This window comes from Podarcis pityusensis (genome assembly GCF_964106645.2).
Source record: "Podarcis pityusensis genome assembly, chromosome: 12".
Lineage (NCBI taxonomy): Eukaryota > Metazoa > Chordata > Lepidosauria > Squamata > Lacertidae > Podarcis > Podarcis pityusensis.
The window spans coordinates 673785-695274 of NC_138037.1; the positions used below are offsets into that span (position 1 = coordinate 673785).

Below are 21490 nucleotides of genomic sequence, written 5' to 3' on the forward strand. Positions count from 1 at the left end.
GTCATTGTTTCTGGGTTTAAGCGTTTGGTCTTTCCCCCGGGGTTCCAGGTAGGGGGAAGCTGCCAGGTAAGCCGGGGCAGGTGAGTGGATGAGGGTCCTCCTCCTCCCTCTCCAAACACCCTCAGCCGCCTGCCTGCCCCTGGCACCCCGCTGAACTGGGCACGCAGCTTACCCACCTCTGCTTGGCACGAGGAGCTGCTGCCAAGGGGGCCGGGGGTGGAATCTGAAGTTTTTACATGGATGATTATTCCTGTGGTTGGCATAATTGGATGCCCAAGGACGCTGAACTGGTTGCAAGGCCTTCTCTTGACCCAAAATGAATGCCCTCCTCGAGAGGAGGGTGAGCTGAGGGCGCACGGCTTGGCAAGGGTTAAGAGGAACGGAGCTGCCTTCCTAGAGGGGACAGGAAGTCAAGCCGGGGGGGGCAGGTCCTCCAAAGCAACAGCCCCTCCCTCCCAGCCAGCTCCCTTTTTGCAAGGGGCGGGGCGGTTGGTTTGTCTCCTCTGCAAAGGAGGCGCCTCCGGGGATCCGGTGAGTCTTCTCTCTGCTCCCCTTTTGGGTGCATTGGGGAGAGGGGAGGGGGGGCCAGGGGAAGATGCATGGCGGGGGGGGGCGTCCATCTCATGGATGGGGAGACCCCCAAGTCAGGGGCAGCAGATCTGCAGCAGATCGGCCAGCCTCGTCTGCCTGGGAATCGAGAAAGAGGCTGCTGCTGGCCCCTTTGGGGAGGGATCTTTCGGAGGCAAAGGAAGCCCATTCAGAAATAGGCTGGGGAAACTCAGCCAGATGGGCGGGGTATAAATAAATTATTATTATTATTATTGGCATTGTCACATTTATGAACGGCATTTGAAGCCGGAGAGGAACAGCTGGACATAAAATATACGCAAGAATAAAAACCCCTAAGCAGTCAGTCGAGAAAGGCTGTTGGAAGATGGAGAACAGAAAGAGCTTCTTCCTTTCGGGCAGAGTTAAACCTTTGGAACTCCCTCCCACAGGAGGCAGGGAGATGGAGGAGGAAAGGGCGACTTGGGGGTCTGCTGGGCACAAGGGCCAGGCTCTGCCAGGGGCTGGGAAGGGAGCGCGGGGGGAGAGAGGGGCTCTTGCACTCCAGTCCTGGGGGGGGGGGGGGCTTCCCAGAAGAGGCCCCTGTAAGAACAGGAGGGGGCGCTCAAGAGGGGGCCCATTTGGCCTGATCCTGTAGGGCTCATGTTCTGATGCAGAGTTCCTCCGGATGCAAGCGAACCCTCCCTTGTCCTCCAGTTAGAAGGAAAGCTTTCCCCACCACCCGTTCATCAGGCAGGGAACTTATCCAGACTCCTGGCTGACCCAGGTGCGCCCGTTCAGACATGCAGCCTCTCAGGTGTCCAAATGATCTTCAGAGACTGACCAGGAAGCCCTGAACAGAGAACCACCAGAGGTCTCCCCACCCAAGGAATCGAAGACCTGCTGGGAAGGGAGGGAACCTTGGGAGGGATGGGGGTGAAAGAGGCAGTCCCCCCCCCCCCAGTGCTGAGAGTTACTGGGAGACCCTCTTCCCACCAGCTGTAATTCCTGAGTTCCCTGGCAAGGAGGACGGGTTGCCTAGCCACTCCAAGGGAACCTCTCCTAGCAGCGCTCAGCACCCTTTACAAACTACAGTTCCTGGGATTCTAAGGACTCTTTAAAGGGGTCTCATCCTGCTTTACAGATGCAGCCTGGGGGGGCGGGGCTGGGAGTGTGTTGTCTTTTTGGAATAACTTAATTGAGCTTTATAGCAAGGTTCAAGGGAATAATGACAAATGAAGGATACAAAGAAATATTCTCTTCTGTTGTAATTTGTACACCACAAAAATAGCACAATAGCTTTATGGGAATATCTGCAACATATAGTTCATTATTAGAGGTCAGGCAGTGTCTGAGTTCTTGGTTTGTGAATAGGTTTAAGCAAAAGCAGAAAAAGGGCAAACAGGACAGAGCAATTAACAGATAACACTGAGCATCTCATAGCCAAACGCCTGAGGCTTTGTTTATTTTCTTCCATGCTTGAGGTTTTATGTTACTATTATTATTGTTTGTTGGTATTTTTACTACTATTACCGCTGTTCCAGAGCAGAGTGTAACCATTTAAAATTATTTTATAAAGTCAAAACAAATAACAATTAGAGGAATAGGCTGGGTCCTCCGTTGTCAGAGGCCTTGGGAAAGAGGGGGAGGTGCCTGTGTGGGGAGGGAATCCCCCAAGGGGGGGTCTGCCCCCAGGATGTCCTCTCTTGGGCCACCCCCACCCAAGACTCTCAAGGGGGTGAAACTACCAAGAGGGCCCCCTCTGCCAAATTTCACAGCCAAAAGGATCTGTAGGGAAGAAGGGGATTCTTCACATATTGGGGGGCCAAAGTGAAGTCCTCCTGTGAGCACTTTGAATTGGACCTGGAAGTGAAGGGACCACCAATGCAGCTGTTTTGAAACAGGAATTAAATGTGTTCTCAGGGGTTGCAATGGGGGTGGGATTCAGTGAGGAGGGGGAGACCCATGGATGCTCCTTGAAGAAAAAGATGGGAAAGACATGCCCTTCATAAAGAAAGGGAACCCAGCCAAGGGGACTGGCTGGCAAAGGAGCCGGAGCTGGAATGGGCACTTGCAACCCCAGTGGGAATGTGAGCCCCTTCTGCGCTCGCTTTTTAGTGCTGCCCTTTGGCCTGGCCCACGTGGCCCTCAGGGGCTTGTTATCTGGCCCTCAGAGTAGGGATGCCACCCCAGTAGTGTGTCTTGAATGTGCTGGAGATTCCCAGGGCTAGAAAATGAGACGGAAGCAGGAAAGAGATGAGCCTTCAAGACCTCACCTGCAGAAGCATTGGCAGTTAAGAAAAAGAATACAGTGGTGCCCCACAAGACAAATGCCTCGCAAGACAAAAAACTCGCTAGACGAAAGAATTTTCCGTTTTTTGAGTCGTTCCGCAAGACGAATTTCCCAATGGGCTTGCTTCGTCTTGCGAGTTCTTGCGAGTTTGTTTCCTTTTTCTTAAAGCCGCTAAGCTGTTAATAGCCGCTAAGCCGCTAATAGCCGTGCTTCGCAAGAAGAAAAAACCGCAAGACGAAGAGACTCGCGGAACGGATTAATTTCGTCTTGCGAGGCACCACTGTATGGAAGGAGAATGGCCCACATACTGAATATTATTAGAAGGACAGCAGGATGAACCCACGTTGAAAAAATATGAAGAAATTAAAGGGTATCTGACGGATTGGCTACAATATTGTCAAATGCATCAGAGATTAATCATGGATAAATAAACAGGTCTTACAAAAGAAACATCAAAATTTGAAAAAGAATTGATACCAAGTAAAGGAAAATACATCTCACAGATATATGATCTACTATTAGAATGGGAGGTAAAGGGCAAGCAAGTGAAAGCAGTAATGCTGAAATGGGCACAAGACCTGGGTTATAATATTTACATGGAACAATGGGGGAAATTATGGGGGGAAGATATAAAATTTACAGCCGCAGGGAGAATATAATGAAGATGATGTACAGATGGCACCAAACTCCAGAAAAACTTGCTAAAATGTACAAGAATAGATCACCTATACGTTGGAGATGTAATAGAGAAATTGGGTCTTACTTGCATATGTGGTGGAAGTGTACAGACATCTTCGTATTTTGGAATAACATACCGCATTTTTCGCTCCATAAGACGCACCAGACCACAAGACACACCTAGTTTTTGGAGGAGGAAAACAAGAAAAAAAATATTCCGAATCTCAGAAGCCAGAACAGCAAGAGGGATCGCTGCGCAGCGAAAGCAGCAATCCCTCTTGCTGTTCTGGCTTCTGGGATAGCTCCATAAGACGCACACACATTTCCCCTTACTTTTTAGGAGGGAAAAAGTGAGTCTTATAGAGCAAAAAATACGGTATATCAAGAACTTTAAGAATTATTCAAATTTACATTAAAAAATGCCAGAAATATTTCTATTAAGTATAATGCCAAAAGAAAAAGGGAAATCGAAAAGAACTTTGTTCATGTATGGGATAACAGTGGCCAGAATCTTAGTAGCAAGAAATTGGAAAAATAGAGCAATACCGAACACGGCGGATTGGCAAATCCTAATGGGAGAATACCTGCAGCTAGCAAAGACAACAAGAAGGATAAGAGGCCAAACAAAACAAATAGCCTATAAGGATTGGAGAATTTTTAAAGAATACTTTAAAAATTACGGTATAAAAGGAAACTTCTTGGCAGAATTAGACTGAACCTTGCATTGTATAAATATAAGTTTGTAGGGAAGTTAACAGAAACTATATAAGAAATATATAACTGTGCGGTATACAGATAAAGTACAGCGAGACTAATTGGAAGTCATTTTCAATTTCTTGTTTTACAAGTTTTACAATCGTTCACATAATTGGGAGTACAAAGGATGTTAGTTATAAGAATTGTGTTGTTTCATATATTGCTACTGTCTGTCAATTTATAGTTTGTTTATTTGATTGTATGTTTGATTGTTGGTTGGTTTGCTTTCCTGGCATAAATGCATCTATTTTAAAACAATAAAGATATATATTTAAAAGAAAAGAAAAGAAATGAGCCTCCAAGTATGAGTGGGAGGGAGAGCAACCCTAAAGGACTCCAGGGTCAGGACCCCCACTCTTGCCTAGTGCCCAGTGTCCTGTACATCCTGTACAAATGACCCACTTGTCAATCACAGTTCTGACCTCTTTCATTGACAGAAAACACCGAAAGGCAGGAGCAACCAGGCGGATTCATCTGACAGAAATTCCCTATGTTTGCAGCACATTTTGCATAGTAACTTTCCTTCTAAGAGAGCTAGATGCTGGCTTCTCCTTTTCCCTTTTTTCCTAGCAAGACTCATCCACGCTTGCTCAAAGAACCTCTTTCGTCTCCTGACCATGTTTCAATTTCACGTGTATTTGCTTTGTAGGATTTGCAGACGCCTCTGCTTAGGACAGACAGAACTGGACAGAAGAACAAGGGCTTCCTTCAGATATCTTGAAGACTTCCTGAGAGCCAGGATGGATGAGCAAGACTCAGCTGGCCCAGAAGCAGGAAGAGGCCAGGCTATCAACACCGAGAGCAGTGGGGGAATCTGGGAAAACTCTGTGCAGAAGATCCTGGGTGAGGAGGACACCCCTTGCTCAGATGTGCAGAGACAAAAGTTCAGGCAGTTCTGCTACCAGGAGGCCAAAGGACCCCGTGAGGTTTGCAGCCGCCTCTACTGCCTTGACTGTCAATGGCTGAAGCCAGAAAGGTATACGAAAGATCAGATGCTGGACCTGGTGATCTTGGAGCAGTTCCTGGCTGTCCTTCCGCCGGAGATGGAGAGCTGGGTGAGGGAATGTGGAGCGGAGACCAGTTCCCAGGCGGTGGCCCTGGCCGAAGGATTCCTCCTGAGTCAGGCAGAGGAGAGGAAGCAGGCAGAGCAGCAGGTGAGAGAGACTTTCCTCTGGATATTCCCAAGGGGGTCTGAACAGGAGGTCGAATATCCCAAAATCCTCTACTGATTTTTTTGGAAAGCATCCAAGGAATGATGTCTGTTAACTCTAAAGTGCTTGCCTCTACCATTCCTTTTCTAATCTTTCTCCCTGTTCTCTGTTTTGAATCCTTGTTGCTCTTTCAGCGGAAGGATCCGTTTGCAGAAATGGGCCTGGATTCCTGTGAGGCAGAGAAGACTCCGTTGGACGCCAGAGTGAGGCCGCTGGGTAAGGAGGATGGGGGGGTTTTCTCTCAGTTTGGTCACATTCTGGAAACTAATCCCTGGATTACTCTTTGGTGGGAAGACCCTTGGGGCCAAGAGCTCAGAGGAATCCCGCGAGATGTAATTTTGCACAACTAAAATGTGGATGGCTGGTGCATCTGCTCCCGTTCAGACATGCAGCCTCGCAGGCGTCCAGAGGATCTTCTGAAAGTGAGCAGAAAGCCCTGCTGAGAACCCCTGGAGGCCTCGCCATCCAAGGGGGGAAGGAAGCAAAGCTGTACTGTGTGGGGGGGGGAGAGGCAGCCCCCGCCCAGTGCTAAGTTACTGGGAGACCCTCTCCCACCAGCCCCCTCTGCCCAGAGTTCCCTGAGAAGGAGGATGGATTGCTCACCCACTCGGGGGGGGGGGGGACCCCTGACAGTTAAGTCCAGTCACGAACGACTGGGGTTGCGGTGCTCATCTCACTTTATTGGCCAAGGGAGCCGGCGTACAGCTTCCGGGTCATGTGGCCAGCATGACTAAGCCGCTTGTGGCAAACCAGAGCAGCGCACGGAAACGCCGTTTACCTTCCCGCCGGAGTGGTACCTATTTATCTACTTGCACTTTGACATGCTTTCGAACTGCTAGGTTGGCAGGAGCAGGGACAGAGCAACGAGAGCTCACCCCGTCGCAGGGATTCGAACCACCGACCCTCTGATTGGCAAGTCCTAGACTGTGGTTTAGACCACAGCAGCACCCGTGTCCCTTGTTTGCATCCTTAACAAGCTACAATTCCTGGATTCTTTGGAGGAATTCCATGGCTCTTTAAAGCGAGTGGATCTTGCTTTGCAGATGCAGTGCAGATGCGGCCTAGGGGGGTCTCTGTCTTGTCCTTTTCTTTTCGGAAAAAAAACAACCACACTTTTTATTGGGTTTTATAAACAAGGGTCGTAAGACGAATAAAGCATACAAATAAATAGACCGAGTCTTCTCATGTCATTTGTAGATCACTGGATAAGCATAAAAATTTGGTTATTATGCTAAAGCCAATTTGGTTGCCCATAAAGGAGGGCGACTCCTACTGTACTTGCTTTGGCCCCGCCCACATGGCCCTTAAGGGGCTGGCCAGAAATTAAATATATAGCCCTCAGAATAAAGAAAAAGGGACCTCACCCTGGTAGTGTATATTGAGAATGTTGGGGATTCCAGGTGCTAGGAAATGAAGCACAATCGGTGCAAATGACTAACTCGTCAGTCACTGTTCTGACTTCATTCACTGACTGAAAACACTGAAAGGCAGGAGCAACTAGGCTGTGTCACCTCATAGAAATCCCTTCAGTTGCCTCTACGTTTTGCATTATAAATTCCCTTCTACGTTTCCTCCTCCCCCTCCTCCTCCTCCTCTTCTTCTTCTTGGCTGTGGTGCAGTCCAGCCCTGGTTCCTCAAGACTCATCCATGCTTCTTGAGAGAACACTTTTCTTCTCCTCATCATGTTTCGATTTTATAACAGAACAATGTATTTGCTTTGTAGGATTTGGTAGCACATCTCCTTTGGACAGGCGGAACTTAGCAGAAGACGAAAGGGATTCTTTCCGATCTCTTGGAGGCTTCTTGGATGAGCAAGAGTCAACTGGCCCAGAAGCAGGAAGAGGCCAGGCCATCCAAAATGGGGAGTTGTGGAAAACCTCAGTGCAGAAGATCCTGGATGAGGAGGACACTCTCTGCTCAGATGTGCAGAGCCAGCAGTTCAGGCAGTTCTGCTACCAGGAGACTGAAGGACCCCAAGAAGTTTGCAAAAGACTCTACCGCCTTTACCATCAGTGGCTGAAGCCAGAAAGGCACACGAAAGCTCAGATGCTGGACCTGGTGGTCTTGGAGCAGTTCCTGGCTGTCCTTCCGCCAGAGATGGAGAGCTGGGTGCGGGAATGTGGAGCGGAGACCAGTTCCCAGGCGGTGGCCCTGGCCGAAGGATTCCTCCTGAGTCAGGCAGAGGAGAGGAAGCAGGCAGAGCAGCAGGTGAGAGAGACTGTCCTCTGGATTCTCCCAAGGGGCTCTGAACAGGAGGGAGAACATCATCACAACACTCTCTACTATTGGCTCATCCATTTTTGGAAAGCATCCAATGAGTGTTATTTGGTACCCCTAAAAGATTTTGTCTCTGCTGTTCCTTTTCTAATCCTTCTCCCCGTTTTGAACCCTTCCTGCTCTTTCAGGGAAAGGACTCATCTGAGGCAGAGAGGACTCCATCTGACAACAGAGAGAGGCCATTGGGTAAGGAGAAATCAGGGTGTCCCGTCCCCCTGGTTTGGTCACATTCTGTGGCTTTTGAAACTAATCTGTGGGTTCTTTTAATCTTTTGTGGAAGACGCTTGGGACCAAGAGCCCAAAGGAGGCGAGAGCTAGTTTTGCCCAACTAAAATATGAAGTGGGTGCAAACGTCAAAATGCAGTCAGCAGGGGAGACTTCTTTTTCAAAAGTCCATCTGAAGTGAGAGCGACACAAATTCGGGGCTCCCCACTTACCTTGCCCTCTCGCAGGTGACAGAAGGGTGCCAGCAAGACCTCCAAGTCCGTCTTCTCCTGGCAGCAGAGAGGAAGCAGCGGCTGTGGAAACAGATCAGGTAGCGGGAAGGAGCCTTGCGGGGAAAGAGGCGGGGGGGGGGGGCTGCCAGGGGGAACGAATCTCTCTCCTCCTCTTGGCTTCTGTCAAAAATGCCCTCAACGAAGGATGAAAACGCCATTTGAGAAGGTTTCTGTGCTGAGAATAAGGAACAGAATTGGGATTCCAGATTCCCCTCACGGGGCTTCCCCTGCTCTCCGCCCTTTCCCTGTGTCCCCGTGATTCCTTGGAAGTTGGCTTTAGGGAATCGGGAGGGTCCCCCCCTCCAAAAACAGAGGGGATCTTTCTGCCTAGCAATGCTTCTGCAGGCAGAATGATTTGAAGAAGGAAGGCAATGTGGAGTTGCACCCATTTACACAAAGGTTAGTAAAGGTAAAGGGACCCCTGACCATTAAGTCCAGTCGCGGACGAGTCTGGGGTTGCGGCGCTCATCTCGCTTTATTGGCCGAGGGAGCCGGCGTACAGCTTCTGGGTCATGTGGCCAGCAGGACTAAGCCGCTTCTGGTGAATCAGAGGAAATGCCATTTACCTTCCCACCGGAGCGGGACCTACTTATCTACTTGCACTTTGATGTGCTTTCGAACTGCTAGGTTGGCAGGAGCAGGGACCGAGCAACGGGAGCTCACCCCGTTGTGGGGATTCAAACAGCCGACCTTCTGATCGGCAAGTCCTAGGCTCTGTGGTTTAACCCACAGCGCCACCCACATCCCTAAAGGTTAATACCCATCATTAAAACACACAATAAATGAATTCCATTAAGACAGCAAGAGTTGTTGGACAGTGGACTGGTCTCCCTTGGGAGGTTTTTCAGCAGAGGTTGGGTGGCCGTCTGTCAATGATGCTTTAGCTGAGATTCCTGCATTGCAGGGGGGTGGACTAGAGGACCCTTGGGATCCCTTCCAACTCTATGATTTTATGATTCTAAGACAGAGGTCGGCAACGTGTGGCCCATGGGACAGATGCAGCCCACAAAGACCGTTTTACCGGCCCACGTGCCGCCCCTGAACAGAGCTGCCTCCGTGGCAAGGCACCCGCACACTGCGCGAAACCAGCACAGGATGGCGCGGGGACTCACCAAGCGGCACCGGAAATTGTGTCTGCGCATGCACAGATACTGGAAATCACGTCTGGGCATGTCCAGATGCCGGAAATTGCTTCTGCGCTGGCACGATTTTCGGCGTCTGGGCATGTGCAGACGCGATTTCCGGCGTCGTGCTGCGCCAGTCCAGCCCACAGACAGTCTCCGTGGGAGTGATCCAGCCCCTGGCCGGTAAACCTTGCCAACCCCTCTTCTAAGACATTAAGCATAATTGAAATGTGAAGCAGTTCCATGAAAACAGCAAAGCAATGATCAGGCAGAAAACAGCCATATGTAGTAATCAGTGTGCTGCTAAGATCCTTTTCCTTTTCCTGGAAGGGTCCGGTGTGCTTTGAAGACGTAGCTGTCCATTTCACAGAGGAGGAATGGGCGTTGCTGGATCCTGACCAGAGAGCTCTGCATGAGGAAGTCATGGAGGAACATCATGGGATCCTGGACTCTCTGGGTAAGGCCCCCTGATGGATCACAATACCCGTTTTGAAATTCCATACATATCTCTAGGTGATGAACTCCCCAGATTTTGCTGGAGCTCCACTGTGCCGCCTGTTCGAATCTGGGATGCTGACACCCCCACATCAAACCTTGAATGGAGGGGTATCCACTCTTTGGTCTGTGCATCTTCTTCCTCCAGTTTTGCCTTTTTAAACCTTCATCAGGCTGGTCTTTACTGCCCAGGCCTTTTTAAAGATAGGCTTCAGGGCTTCTTCTGCCAGTTTTTTGGTTGGCCAAAGACATGACTGATATTGGAGATGGCTTGGATTCCATTACTGGGCCAAACAAAATCCATCCCAGTTAAGAGCCAGGCTTTTCAGATCTCAGTTTCCCATAGATATGCCTGTTAATGCCAGTCAACAAAGGCCGTCAGTCCTGTAGAAAGACTCTGCATCTGACTCCTTTGTTCTTCCTCTATCACAATTCATGTTAATAAGCATCGTTCAGTGATATGGGGCTCCATGTTTACCTCTTTTTAAATTGTATTTTTTATAATTTTTATTTTTCGGTTTTTCAAAAATTCACAGACATACAGATTACAAAAACACAAATCACATACATTTCCAATACGCATATATTTGACTTCCCTCTTCCCCTTTTGTGGTTCCTTTTTAATTTTAATATTGCATTTTCCACATTACTCCATTTTTTTGTTATTCTTTATTTTCTCCTAATATGTTTAATTGCTTGTATTGCGATAACCCTGCTAGTGAGCTTATTTGCATAGATGAGTTTTCCAGATATTCCACAAATTTCCCCCAATCTTTAATAAAAACCTTGCCATTTTGGCATAATCCATTAATTCTGCCAGCCCCTCTTTCTTGGCTGGCACTTCATCTTCTTTCCATCTCTGGGCAAAAACCATTCTAGCTGCAGTTGTGACATACATACACAATTTTTTTTGGTCTTTTGGAATCTCAGTGCCTACCACCCCTAGAAGAAAAGCAGCTGGGTTTTTACTAAAAGTTATCTTAAACATTTTTTTCAATTTAAGCTTTTACTCTCTTACAAGACCACCACATATAGTAAAAGTACCTTCTTTTTCTTTACATTTTCAGCATATTTTTTTTATTTATACATTTTTGCCAATCTACTAGGAGCTAAATACCATCTATACATCAATTTCATGTCGTTTTCTTACAGTGTATAACATGCTGTAAACTTAAAATCTACATTCCACAACTTCTCCCATGCGGCCATTTCAATATTATGGTCTACATTTCTTGCCCAGTGAATTATGACCAACTTCACCTGCTCGCCTTTCATCTCCCATTCCAATAATAATTTATACATTTTGGAAATCACTTTGTCATTATTCCCTAGTAACTCTTTCAAATTGCGAGGTTTGATTTAAAGAACCCAATCTTTTTATCCACCTTGAAAACTTCATTAAGTTGAAAATATTGTAACCAATCTGTTACTTGTTGATCTACTTCTTCAAACCTCTTTAAGGTTATTTCCCAGTCCTTTTCTGTTAATAAATCCCTACATGTTGCCCAGTCCCACTTCAGACTCCTTTTTCCCCCACTGATATCGCTTCCAAAATCCAAAACCTGAGTAGTATGCAATGTCAACCATTCCTTTAACCAGCAAAGACAGGATGCCTCATAATATAATCTTAAGTCTGGCAGGGAGAATCCAACTCTCCTTCAAATCCACTAGTAATTTATATTTCGTTCTTGGTTTCCTCCCCTGCCAGATAAATCTCATAATATCTCTTTGCCATTCCTTGAAGCATCCTGTGTTGCTGATCATTGGAATTGTTTGAAAAAAAATATAGCATTTTTGGTAGCACATTCATCTTTATGGTTGATATTCTTCCTAACATTTAATAATAATAATAATAATAATAATAATAGTAATAATAATAATAATAAGTGGTTGCCCCAACCACTCTGGGCAGCTTCCAACACACATAAAAATAAATGATCCAAGTCTCACAACCTCCTAAAAAAATAAATTCATGTTCTTAATTTAGTCTTTAGCAGTTATGCGTTATATTCCAAAGTCCGTCCCCCCCCCCCCGCAAATTAGTTGCATGCAGATCAAAACCCCACAGCCAGAGCAGACCTTTATTTACACTCCAACCTCGTGCCAAAGTAATTCTGAATTTCTTTAAATTATGCCCAATCAAATTAAAACATCTTTGGCTTTTACCATTTTATGGAAGATTTACCGCTACTGCATGGAGCTCAAGGCTTCTCACCACGGAGTTTTGCTGCTGCCTTGTGTCTGCGGCTCAGTCTCAGCCCACCCCGACTTCTTTCGGAGCTGAGAAACGGGAGAGAGAGCTCCCACCCAACGCTGCTGGACCCTTTGGAACCCAAATAAATCCTTTGGGTGTTTATGGGATGCACAGTGCCCCAGTGCGTTTCCCAACACTCTCGCAGCAAGAGAGCTGCTTAGGAGAAAGCGAAATCGCCACCCATCGCCATTACGCAGCAAACCGGAAGTTCAGGGCTCCTTGTCTTCCTGAGGTTCTAATCCATTTCTCTGTTGCAGGTGGTGATGAATTAGAAATTAAGAACAAGGAAGACGATGACAAAGTCCACACAGTGGAGGAGACATATCAATATTCAGAGTGTGAAGTCAGCTTCAGTCAGAGCTCCGATTCCACTTCCCATCAAAATCTCATTGAGAATAAACCCTACCAGTGCTTCGAATGTGGAAAGAGCTTCAGTCACAGCCACCATCTCACTTCCCATCAAAGAATTCATACCGGGGAGAAACCATATCAGTGCTTGGAATGTGGAAAGAGCTTCGGTCAGTGTGCCCACCTCGCTGCCCATCAAAGAATTCATACAGGGGAGAAATCGTATCAGTGCTTGGCATGTGGAAAGAACTTCAGTCAGAGTTCCCATCTCACTGCCCATCAAAGAAGTCATACAGGAGAGAGACCGTATCAGTGCCTGGAATGTGGAAAGAGCTTCAGTCACAGCACCCATCTCACTGCCCATCAAATAATTCATACAGGGGAGAAACCATATCAGTGCTTGGTATGTGGAAAGAGCTTCAGTCAAAGCGGCCATCTCACTGCCCATCAAAGAATTCATACTGGAGAGAAACCATATCAGTGTTTGGAATGTGGGAAGAACTTTGGTCAGAAAGCCCATCTTCTTTCCCACCAAAGAATTCATACAGGGGGGAAACCATATCAGTGCGTGGAATGTGGAAAGAGCTTCGGTCAGAGGTCCAATCTCGCTGCCCATCAGATAATCCATACAGGGGAGAAACCCTACAAGTGCTTGGAATGTGGAAAGAGCTTCAATCGCAGCGCCACTCTCTCTGACCATCAAAGAACTCACAGCAGGGAAGAATTGTATAAATGCTTGGAATGTGGAAGGACCTTCACCTGGAAGCAAAGTCTCATTACCCATCAAAGAATTCATACAGGAGAGAAACCGTATCAGTGCTTGGAATGTGGAAAGAGCTTCAGTCACAGCACCGGTCTCTCTTTCCACCAAAGAATTCATACCGGGGAGAAACCCTATCAGTGCTCAGTTTGCGAAAAGAGCTTTAGTCAGAGCAGCCATCTCACTTCCCATCAAAGAATTCATACAGGGGGGAGACCCTACCAGTGCTCCTTTTGTGAAAAGAGCTTCAGTCAGAGCAGCCAACTCACTTGCCATCAAAGAATTCATACAGGGGAGAAGCCCTATCAATGTTCGGAATGTGGGAAGAGCTTCAATCGCAGTCACCATCTTGCTTGCCATCAAACCATTCATACCGGAGAGAAACCATATAAATGCCTCGAATGTGGAAAGAGTTTTAATACAAGCACAGCATTCAATAGTCATCAACGTATTCATGGCGGGGAGAAACCATTTCAGTGCCAAGAGTGTGGAAAGAGATTCACCTGGAAGCAAAGTCTCATGGCCCATCAAAAAATTCATACAGGGGAGAAACCGTACCAGTGCTTGGAATGTGGAAAGCGCTTCCGTCGGAAGACGCATCTCACTACTCACCAGATAACTCACAGCAGGGAGAAAACCAACGATGACTGTGTATGAAATTCTAAGAAACTTTAATTAGTAGGCAGTTGAGGATTGCAGCAGTGTCCTTGTCCTTCGGCATCCCAGCAAATAAGTCAGCCTTGGCTCAGTCCCATGGAGCCACCCTCAGGGCCAACATTTCTTCATACTATACACGCAAGGTACAAGTCATTGGCATAGATGTTGAATAGCTTTTCCCTGACACGTCTGGGAGGAGGGTCAATAGCAATTTGGAAGCAGTGATGAGGTTGCTATTGATGCTGGGAAGACGTTGGCAAGCAATTCATATACTTCCACTTCAAAAGCCTCCAAGTTGCAAATTGGTGGTGCTACTTGTTTTCTCTTGCTCCACAGAGTTGGACCCAAAGATATAAGAAAGGAGATTTTAACACCAGGAAGAACTTTCTTGTAACTTGAAGCCATTGGTTTGAGTCCTACCCTCCAGAGCAGGAGAAAACAAGCTTGTTCCCTTTCCCATGAGATAGCCCTGTAGATATTGGAAGATGGCTATCATATCTACTCTCACTCTCCTCTTTTCCAGGCTAAACATACCGAGTTTCTTCAACCATTCCTCGTAAGGCTTAGTTACAAACCCTTCATCATCTTGGTTGCTCTCTGCACAGCTTCCAGCTTGTCAACATCCTTCTTAAATCGTGGTGCCCAGAATTGAACATAATATTCCAGGTGTGGTCTGACCAAGGCAGAAGAGAGTGGGGCTTCCCTTGATCTGGACAGTAGACCTCGATTGATGCAGCATAGAATAGTGTTAATCTTTTTTGCTGCTGCATCACACTGTTGACTCATGTTAAGCTTGTTGTCCACCAAGAACCTTAGATTCTGTACTGCTTGTAAGCCAGGTGTCCCCTGTCTTATATTTCTGCATCTGGTTCTTCCTTCTGAAGTACAGAACCTTACATTGATCCTTCTTGAAATTTATTTTGTTAGCTTGGTCCCAATTCTCCAATCTGTTAAGGTCATTTTGAATCCCAGTACTGTCTTCTCTGTTATCAGCTGTCACTCACAATTTGGTGTCATCAGCAAATTTCATAAGCATCTCCTCAGTTTCTTCATCCAAGTTATTTAAAAAGACATTGAACAACAACAGGCCTAGGACAGAAGCCTGCGGCACCCCACCTGTCACTCTTTTCCAGGATGATGAGGAACCATTAGCGAGAACTCTGTGGGTTCGGTCAGTCAACCAACTACAAATCCACCTAACAGTTACCTCGTTCAACCCCTATTTTAACAGTTCCCTCGCAAGAATATCATGGGGGACTTTGTCAAAAACCTTACTGAAATCAAGATACACTATGTCCACAGCATTCCCCTGATCCACCAAGTTTGTAACTCTTTATCAAAAAGAAAGAAAAGAGATTCATCTGGCATGACTTATTTTTTGAGAAAGCCACGCTGGGTCTTAATATTTTCTAAGTGTTCAAAGACTGACTGTTTAGTTATATTTCCCAGGGCCTTTCCTGGCATTAGTGTCAGGCTCACCAGTCTGAGCTTTTGCCTGCCTGACCTTCACCCTTGAACTGCTGGCTGCTCATCTATACACCTCCTTTGTGATTTCCCCTTTATTCCCTTTATTATGTATGCCCTTCTTAAATATCAGCTCCTTATGCAGCCACACCAGTCTCCTTAGATGCCTCCCACTTTTATTTCTTGTTGGAATTGTATGCATTTGGGCCTTCAGTATTTCTCCCTTTAGAAACTCCCATCCATCTTGGACACCCTTCCCTGAATATTTCTGACAATGGGATCTCACCTAGTATCCTTAAGCTTTTTGAAATTGGCATTCTTAAAGTCCAGAGTGCATGGACTACTGCAATGCACTCTCCATGGGGCTACCTTTGAAGGTGTCCCATTAACTGCAACTAATCCAGAATGCGACAACTAGACGGGGGACTGGGAGTGGCTGCTGAGACCATATTACACCGGTCCTGAAAGACCTACATTGGTTCCCTGTACATTTCCAAACACAATTCAAAGTGTTGGTGCTGACCTTTAAAGCCCTAAACGGCCTCGGTCCAGTAGACCTGAAGGAGCGTCTCCACCCTCATCGTTCTGCCTGGACACTGAGGTCCAGCTCCGAGGGCCTCCTGGCGGTTCCCTCCCTGCAAGAAGTGAGGTGACAGGGAACCAGGTAGAGGGCCTTCTCGGTGGTGGCGCCTGCCCTATAGAACGCCCTCCCATCAGATGTCAAGGAGATAAAGAACTACATAACTTTTAGAAGACATCTGAAGGCAGCCCTGTTTAGGGAAGTTTTTGATGTTTGATTGCTTTTTATTAATATTCTATTGGGAGCTGCCCAAAGTGGCTGGGGAAACCCAGACAGATGGGCGGGGTATAAAAAATGATGATGATGATGATGCCTGACTACACTCCGCTTTACCTTGCCTCTGTATCATGAAACCCAGGAGATGATCACTTTCTCCCAAGTTTCCCAGTACTTCGACTTCATCAACCAGTTCCTTGCTATTGGTGAGGAACAGGTCCAAGAAAGATTACCCCCTTTTTGCTTCTTCCACCTTCTCGGAAATGAAATCATCAGCAAGGCAATAGAGGAATTTGTCAGACCTTCCATTCATGGCCGAATTTGAGTTCCAGCAGATATTGGGGTTGTTGAAGTCTTCCATGACTACTGTATCTTTTTCAAATGTGTGGGAATCTTCTATTGGAAGGCATCATCCAAGTCTTCAGTCTGGCTTGGAGACCCTCACAGTAAGGTCACTGTTGTATCTCCTACAGTTTTTACCCATTGTCACAAGGCTGGCAGGGAAATGCTGTGTCTCCACAGGTCAGGAAAAAGCTGGAGGCTAGGAATGCAGTTGACTTTGATCCACAGAAAGTAACAGCGGGGTCTCCCTGGCTTGACTCCTTCAGCTTGAGATGTTGCTGGAAACTGACCTCTGGTCGTGCCTTCCCCCTCCAGCCACTCACTCTGGAGCCCTCCCCAATAGATGGAGACTGCGACGTGGGGGTGAGCTCCTCTTCTGGACCTGTCTAGCCCTTTGCTGAGCAACATGAAGGGCTCTCTGGGAGCGAGGTGTGAGAGGAGGAGAACCAGCAGGACTGAGACTGATTCCTCCCCGTCTGCGATTTATCTGGCAGGGGAAGAAGCCAATAATTAAATATAAAATATTGATGGATAATAAAGAAAGATGCGGATTCGCACTGCCAGACCTTAGATTATATTATGAAGCCTCCTGTTTGTGTTGGCTAACAGAATTGGTAACATCTAAAAATGTCAGACTATTAGATTTGGAAGGATACAGTAGGCGATTTGGATGACATGCGTAACTGGCATGCTGAAATAAAAGTTCATAAAGACTTTTTGAATCATAGTATAAGAAAGAGTCTATATCAGGGGTCAGCAAACTTTTTCAGCAGGGGGCTGGTCCACTGTCCCTCAGACCTTGTGGGGGGCCGGACTGTATTTTGAAAAAAAAATATGAACGAATTCCTATGCCCCACAAATAACTCAAGAGATGCATTTTCAATAAAAGGACACATTCTACTCATGTAAAAACACACTGATTCCCGGATCGTCTGCAGGCTGGATTTAGAAGGGGATTAGGCTGGATCTGGCCCCCGGGCCTTAGTTTGCCTACCCATGGTCTATATGGTGTTTGGGAGAGAATTTGTTGGGAAGAAAAACACTGTCATGGCTCTCCCCCATCAAAGCAAGTACCCAAAAGGAAACTCATGTGGAAAGGAAACGGGGTACTTTTAGAGATATATTGACTTTTGCTGATGCTGGTTTTAAACTAGAAGATATCAAGGACTGAGTACAAGACTGCTTCCAATATTATCAAGCTAACAAAATGTTTAAGAAAGGTATCGTGAATGGCTGGAAAGGAGTTCATTGGAAGATAATGAGAAGTTAATTTCAAAAATGTATAAATACTTTTGGAATGGGAATCCAAGGATGACTTGGTTAAAGCAGTAATGATACATTGGGCAAGAGACTTAAGACGTAATATAGAACTGGCTTTGTGGGAAATTCACAGCTTGCTATACCTTTAAGAGAAAATTATATGAAGATTTATAGATGGTATATGACACCAAATAAATTAGCCGAAATGTATAAAACAAAGTCAAGTGTGTGTTGGAAATGTAAAACAACAGAAGGAACATTCCATATGTGGTGGACTTGCAAAAAAGTGAAGGCCTATTGGGAAATGATTTATAATGAGATAAAAAAGATGTTTAAGATGATGTTCCCCAAGAAACACAAAGCTTTTCTTTTAGGGATTATAGAAACAGATATACCAAAACAGTTGGTTAATTTGTTTATGTATGCAACGACATACATTCTTATGCTCAAAAATGGAAAGAGAAAGTTGTCCCAAGAAAGGAAGAATGGCTTATTAGAATGATGGGATGTGCAGAACTGGCAAAGCCAACAGCAAAACTTAAAAGATAAAAATGATGAAACATTCTTTGAGGATGGGAAATCTTTCATAGAATAGCTAAAAAACTATTGCATGAAAACGTGAGTAGGATTTGAAATATGAGCAACAGTAGAAAGACATTAAGGCTAATAACTCCGGATGTGGAGTGTTATAAGTTAAAATATGCAGCATTAAAGGATAAACGTGGAACTTCATGGAGGAGGGGACAGCAGGTCAAGGGATAAATTAAAAGTATTGTTGATGGTAAAGTATGTAACCTTTTGAAAACTAAATAAAACAAAATTTAATGGACAGCTGGCCAATCACATGTGAGATCTGCCTACAGAAGAGTGGCCACGACTGGAGAAGATTAATTCTAGCAGGCTCTGCAACCCTGCAAAACCTGAGCCCAGACCTTGCAAATCCCAGGCAAGTGGCTCCCCACTGAGGTGATAATTGCCGCCATGGCCTAAAGCGAACTTAGGGAAAATACACCGATTCACCTCATTCCAATGGTGGAGGGGACAAGAACCACGACATGGGCAGCTTACAGTTTACCATAATCTCTGAGATGGACCACCGCATACTCAGGATACCCCTCCCAGTTGCCAAACCAGGTGTCCTGGTCCCAACAGAGGGACCAGATTACACTTTGTTGAAGGGATGCTTCCCACTTGTGTAGAAATCATATATCAAACGATGGAAAGCTCTTTAATCTGAGCAGGCTGAACGCCCTCCCATCAGATGTCAAGGAAATAAACTATCTGATTTTTTCAAGGCAGCCCTGTTTAGGGAAGTTTTTAATGTTTGATCTCTCATTGCTATTATTATTATTATTATTATTATTCCATTGGAAGCCACCCAGAGTGGCTTGGGAAATCCAGCCAGATGGGTGGGGTATAATAATAATTATTATCATTATCATTATTATTAACTTCCATCATGGAGCTTCAGTATGCTGAGGACAACGTAGTGTGCGCACACTCGTAGGATGACCTCCAAACCATCCTAATTATCTTCGCAGAAGCTTACAAAAAGCTTGGCCTATCGCTCAACATCCGAAAAACCAAAGTGCTGCACCAAAAAGCACAAAATATCCCCCCTGCAGCGCCACAAATCCAACTCAATGGTTTAACCCTGGAAAATGTCAATCACTTCTCCCACCTGGGCAGTTATCTTTCCACAAGGGCCGACATTGAGGCTGAAATCCAGCTCCACCTGAGCTCTGTGAGTGCGGCTTTCTCCTGATTGAAGTGCGGAGTGTCTGAGGACCGGGACATTCGCAGGGAAACCAAAACGCTTGTTTACAAAGCTGTTGTACTACCAACCTTACTGTATGCACATGAAACATCGACCACTTACAAATGCCATCTCCAACTCTGAAAGATTCCATCAACGGTGTATCTGAAAAATGTTACACATCACTTGGGAAGACAGGCGAATTAATGCCAGTACTGGAAGAAGCAAAGATCACCAGTGTTGAAGCAATGATTCTTCAACATCAACTTTGTTGGACTGGTCATGTTGTTCAGATGCCTGGTTATTGTCTTCCAAAGCAACTCCTCTATTCCGAACTTAAAAATGGAAAGTGTAATGCTGGTGGTCAACAAAAGAGGTTTAAAGACTCTCTCAAGGCAGGTAGGTAGCCATGTTGGTCTGCTGTAGTCGAAACCAAATAAAAAAATTCCTTCCAGTAGCACCTTAGAGACCAACTAAGTTTGTTATTGGTATGAGCTTTCATGTGCATGTGTATCTGAAGAAGTGTGCATGCACACGAAAGCTCATGCCAATAGCAAACTTAGTTGGTCTCTAAGGTGCTACTGGAAGGAATTTTTTTATTTTTTCTCAAGGCAAATGTTAAAAAATGTAGTATAAACACCAATAACTGGGAAACACTGGGCTGCGAGCGCTCCAGTTGGAGAACAGCCTTTACCAAAGCTGTCATGGACTTTGAGGACACTCAAACTCAGGATGCAAGGGAGAAGTGTGCTAAGAGGAAGGCACCCTTGGCAAATCCACACCGTGATCAACTCCCACCCGGGAACCAATGTCCCCACTGTGGAAGGACGTGTGGATCCAGAATTGGCCTCCACAGTCACTTATGGACTCATTGCTAAAACCGTGTTCATGGAAGACAATGTTACTCGTCTATGAGGGATCGCCAGAGAAGAAGAAAGATCAGACTCACCATAGCCAGATGGGAAATCCAACTCCTTAGTGGAATGTGACCCAGGCTGAACAGATAAACTGCCAATCAAGTTTGAATGTCAAAGGGACATGTAAATTAGAGCTGCCACGTGTCCAAAATTTCTTGGACATAGCCAGAATTGGGATTTGGTAACAGCGTCCGGGCAGAAATTGCTAAAATGTCCAGGAAAATTTGGACATACGGCAACCCGTGTCAGTAGCGCAGATTTTGGCAAATTTCCTTAAAAATAGCTTCCAACTTCCATTTTTTGAGATTTTGCAAAACAAACTCAACAGCTTTTGTGTCCAGATTTTTACTTTTTGAGATATGGCAATCCTAATGTAAATACTTTAATTTGTCTGTGTGAGATACATGTTGTAACATGTTGAGTCTTAAAGGTGCTACTGGAAGGATTTTTTTATGTTGTAACAATGTATGATTGAGAAGAGCATGTCTGGATCTCAGATTTCTGCCTGACATCACTCCTCTTCTGTGACATATCCATGATGTTTTGATGACACTGTGTGAAATGTATTATGGGAAATTGGGGGAACTTAAAAAAACTCATGTAATCTTTGTTTTGGGCTTCTTTGCTCGCCTTTGAGGGTGAGACCTTTGTTGCAACAAATAAAGGTTTAGGCCTCTGGCTGCAGATCTGCTTTGTTGGCTTGGTTGAAATCTCTTGTTTTCTAACTGATGCAGGAATCTGCAGGGCTAGACTCTGGCAAAGTTGGGAAATGCTTTAAGTAGCAGACCCCAGGATTTGTCCTCCTCAGAAGGCAATTTCCCAGCGGAGCCCAAAGAGCAGGAAGCCAAACCAGAGTCGTCCTGTCCTGTTCCCACCCCAAGAAAGGCAGAGGGTGCTCTACCACCGTAGCTCTATGGGTCAGAAATTTCCAATTGGGCTAAATCAGCATCTCAAGAAATGGGAGGGTTTAGAAAAGGAACGGGAATAGCGATCAAGGGGTGAGGATCATGGGGTCTAGATGCCGTGTGGTGATGAGAAGGGCAAGGGGGAGGAAAGGGG

General features: G+C 45.9%; 1 protein-coding gene across 1 annotated transcript; it reads left to right on the forward strand.

Moving 5' to 3' along the window:
* The first annotated feature begins 413 nt into the window (after positions 1–413).
* LOC308459775 (uncharacterized protein) lies at positions 414–21115 on the forward strand. Its single transcript, XM_080975446.1, has 9 exons — positions 414–531; positions 4923–5427; positions 5619–5700; positions 7208–7692; positions 7890–7947; positions 8214–8296; positions 9713–9839; positions 12389–20826; positions 20875–21115. The coding sequence occupies exons 2-8, from the start codon at positions 5014–5016 to the stop codon at positions 13894–13896; spliced, it is 2757 nt and encodes a 918-aa protein (XP_080831572.1). The 5' UTR covers positions 414–531; positions 4923–5013; the 3' UTR covers positions 13897–20826; positions 20875–21115.
* The last annotated feature ends 375 nt before the right edge of the window (positions 21116–21490 follow it).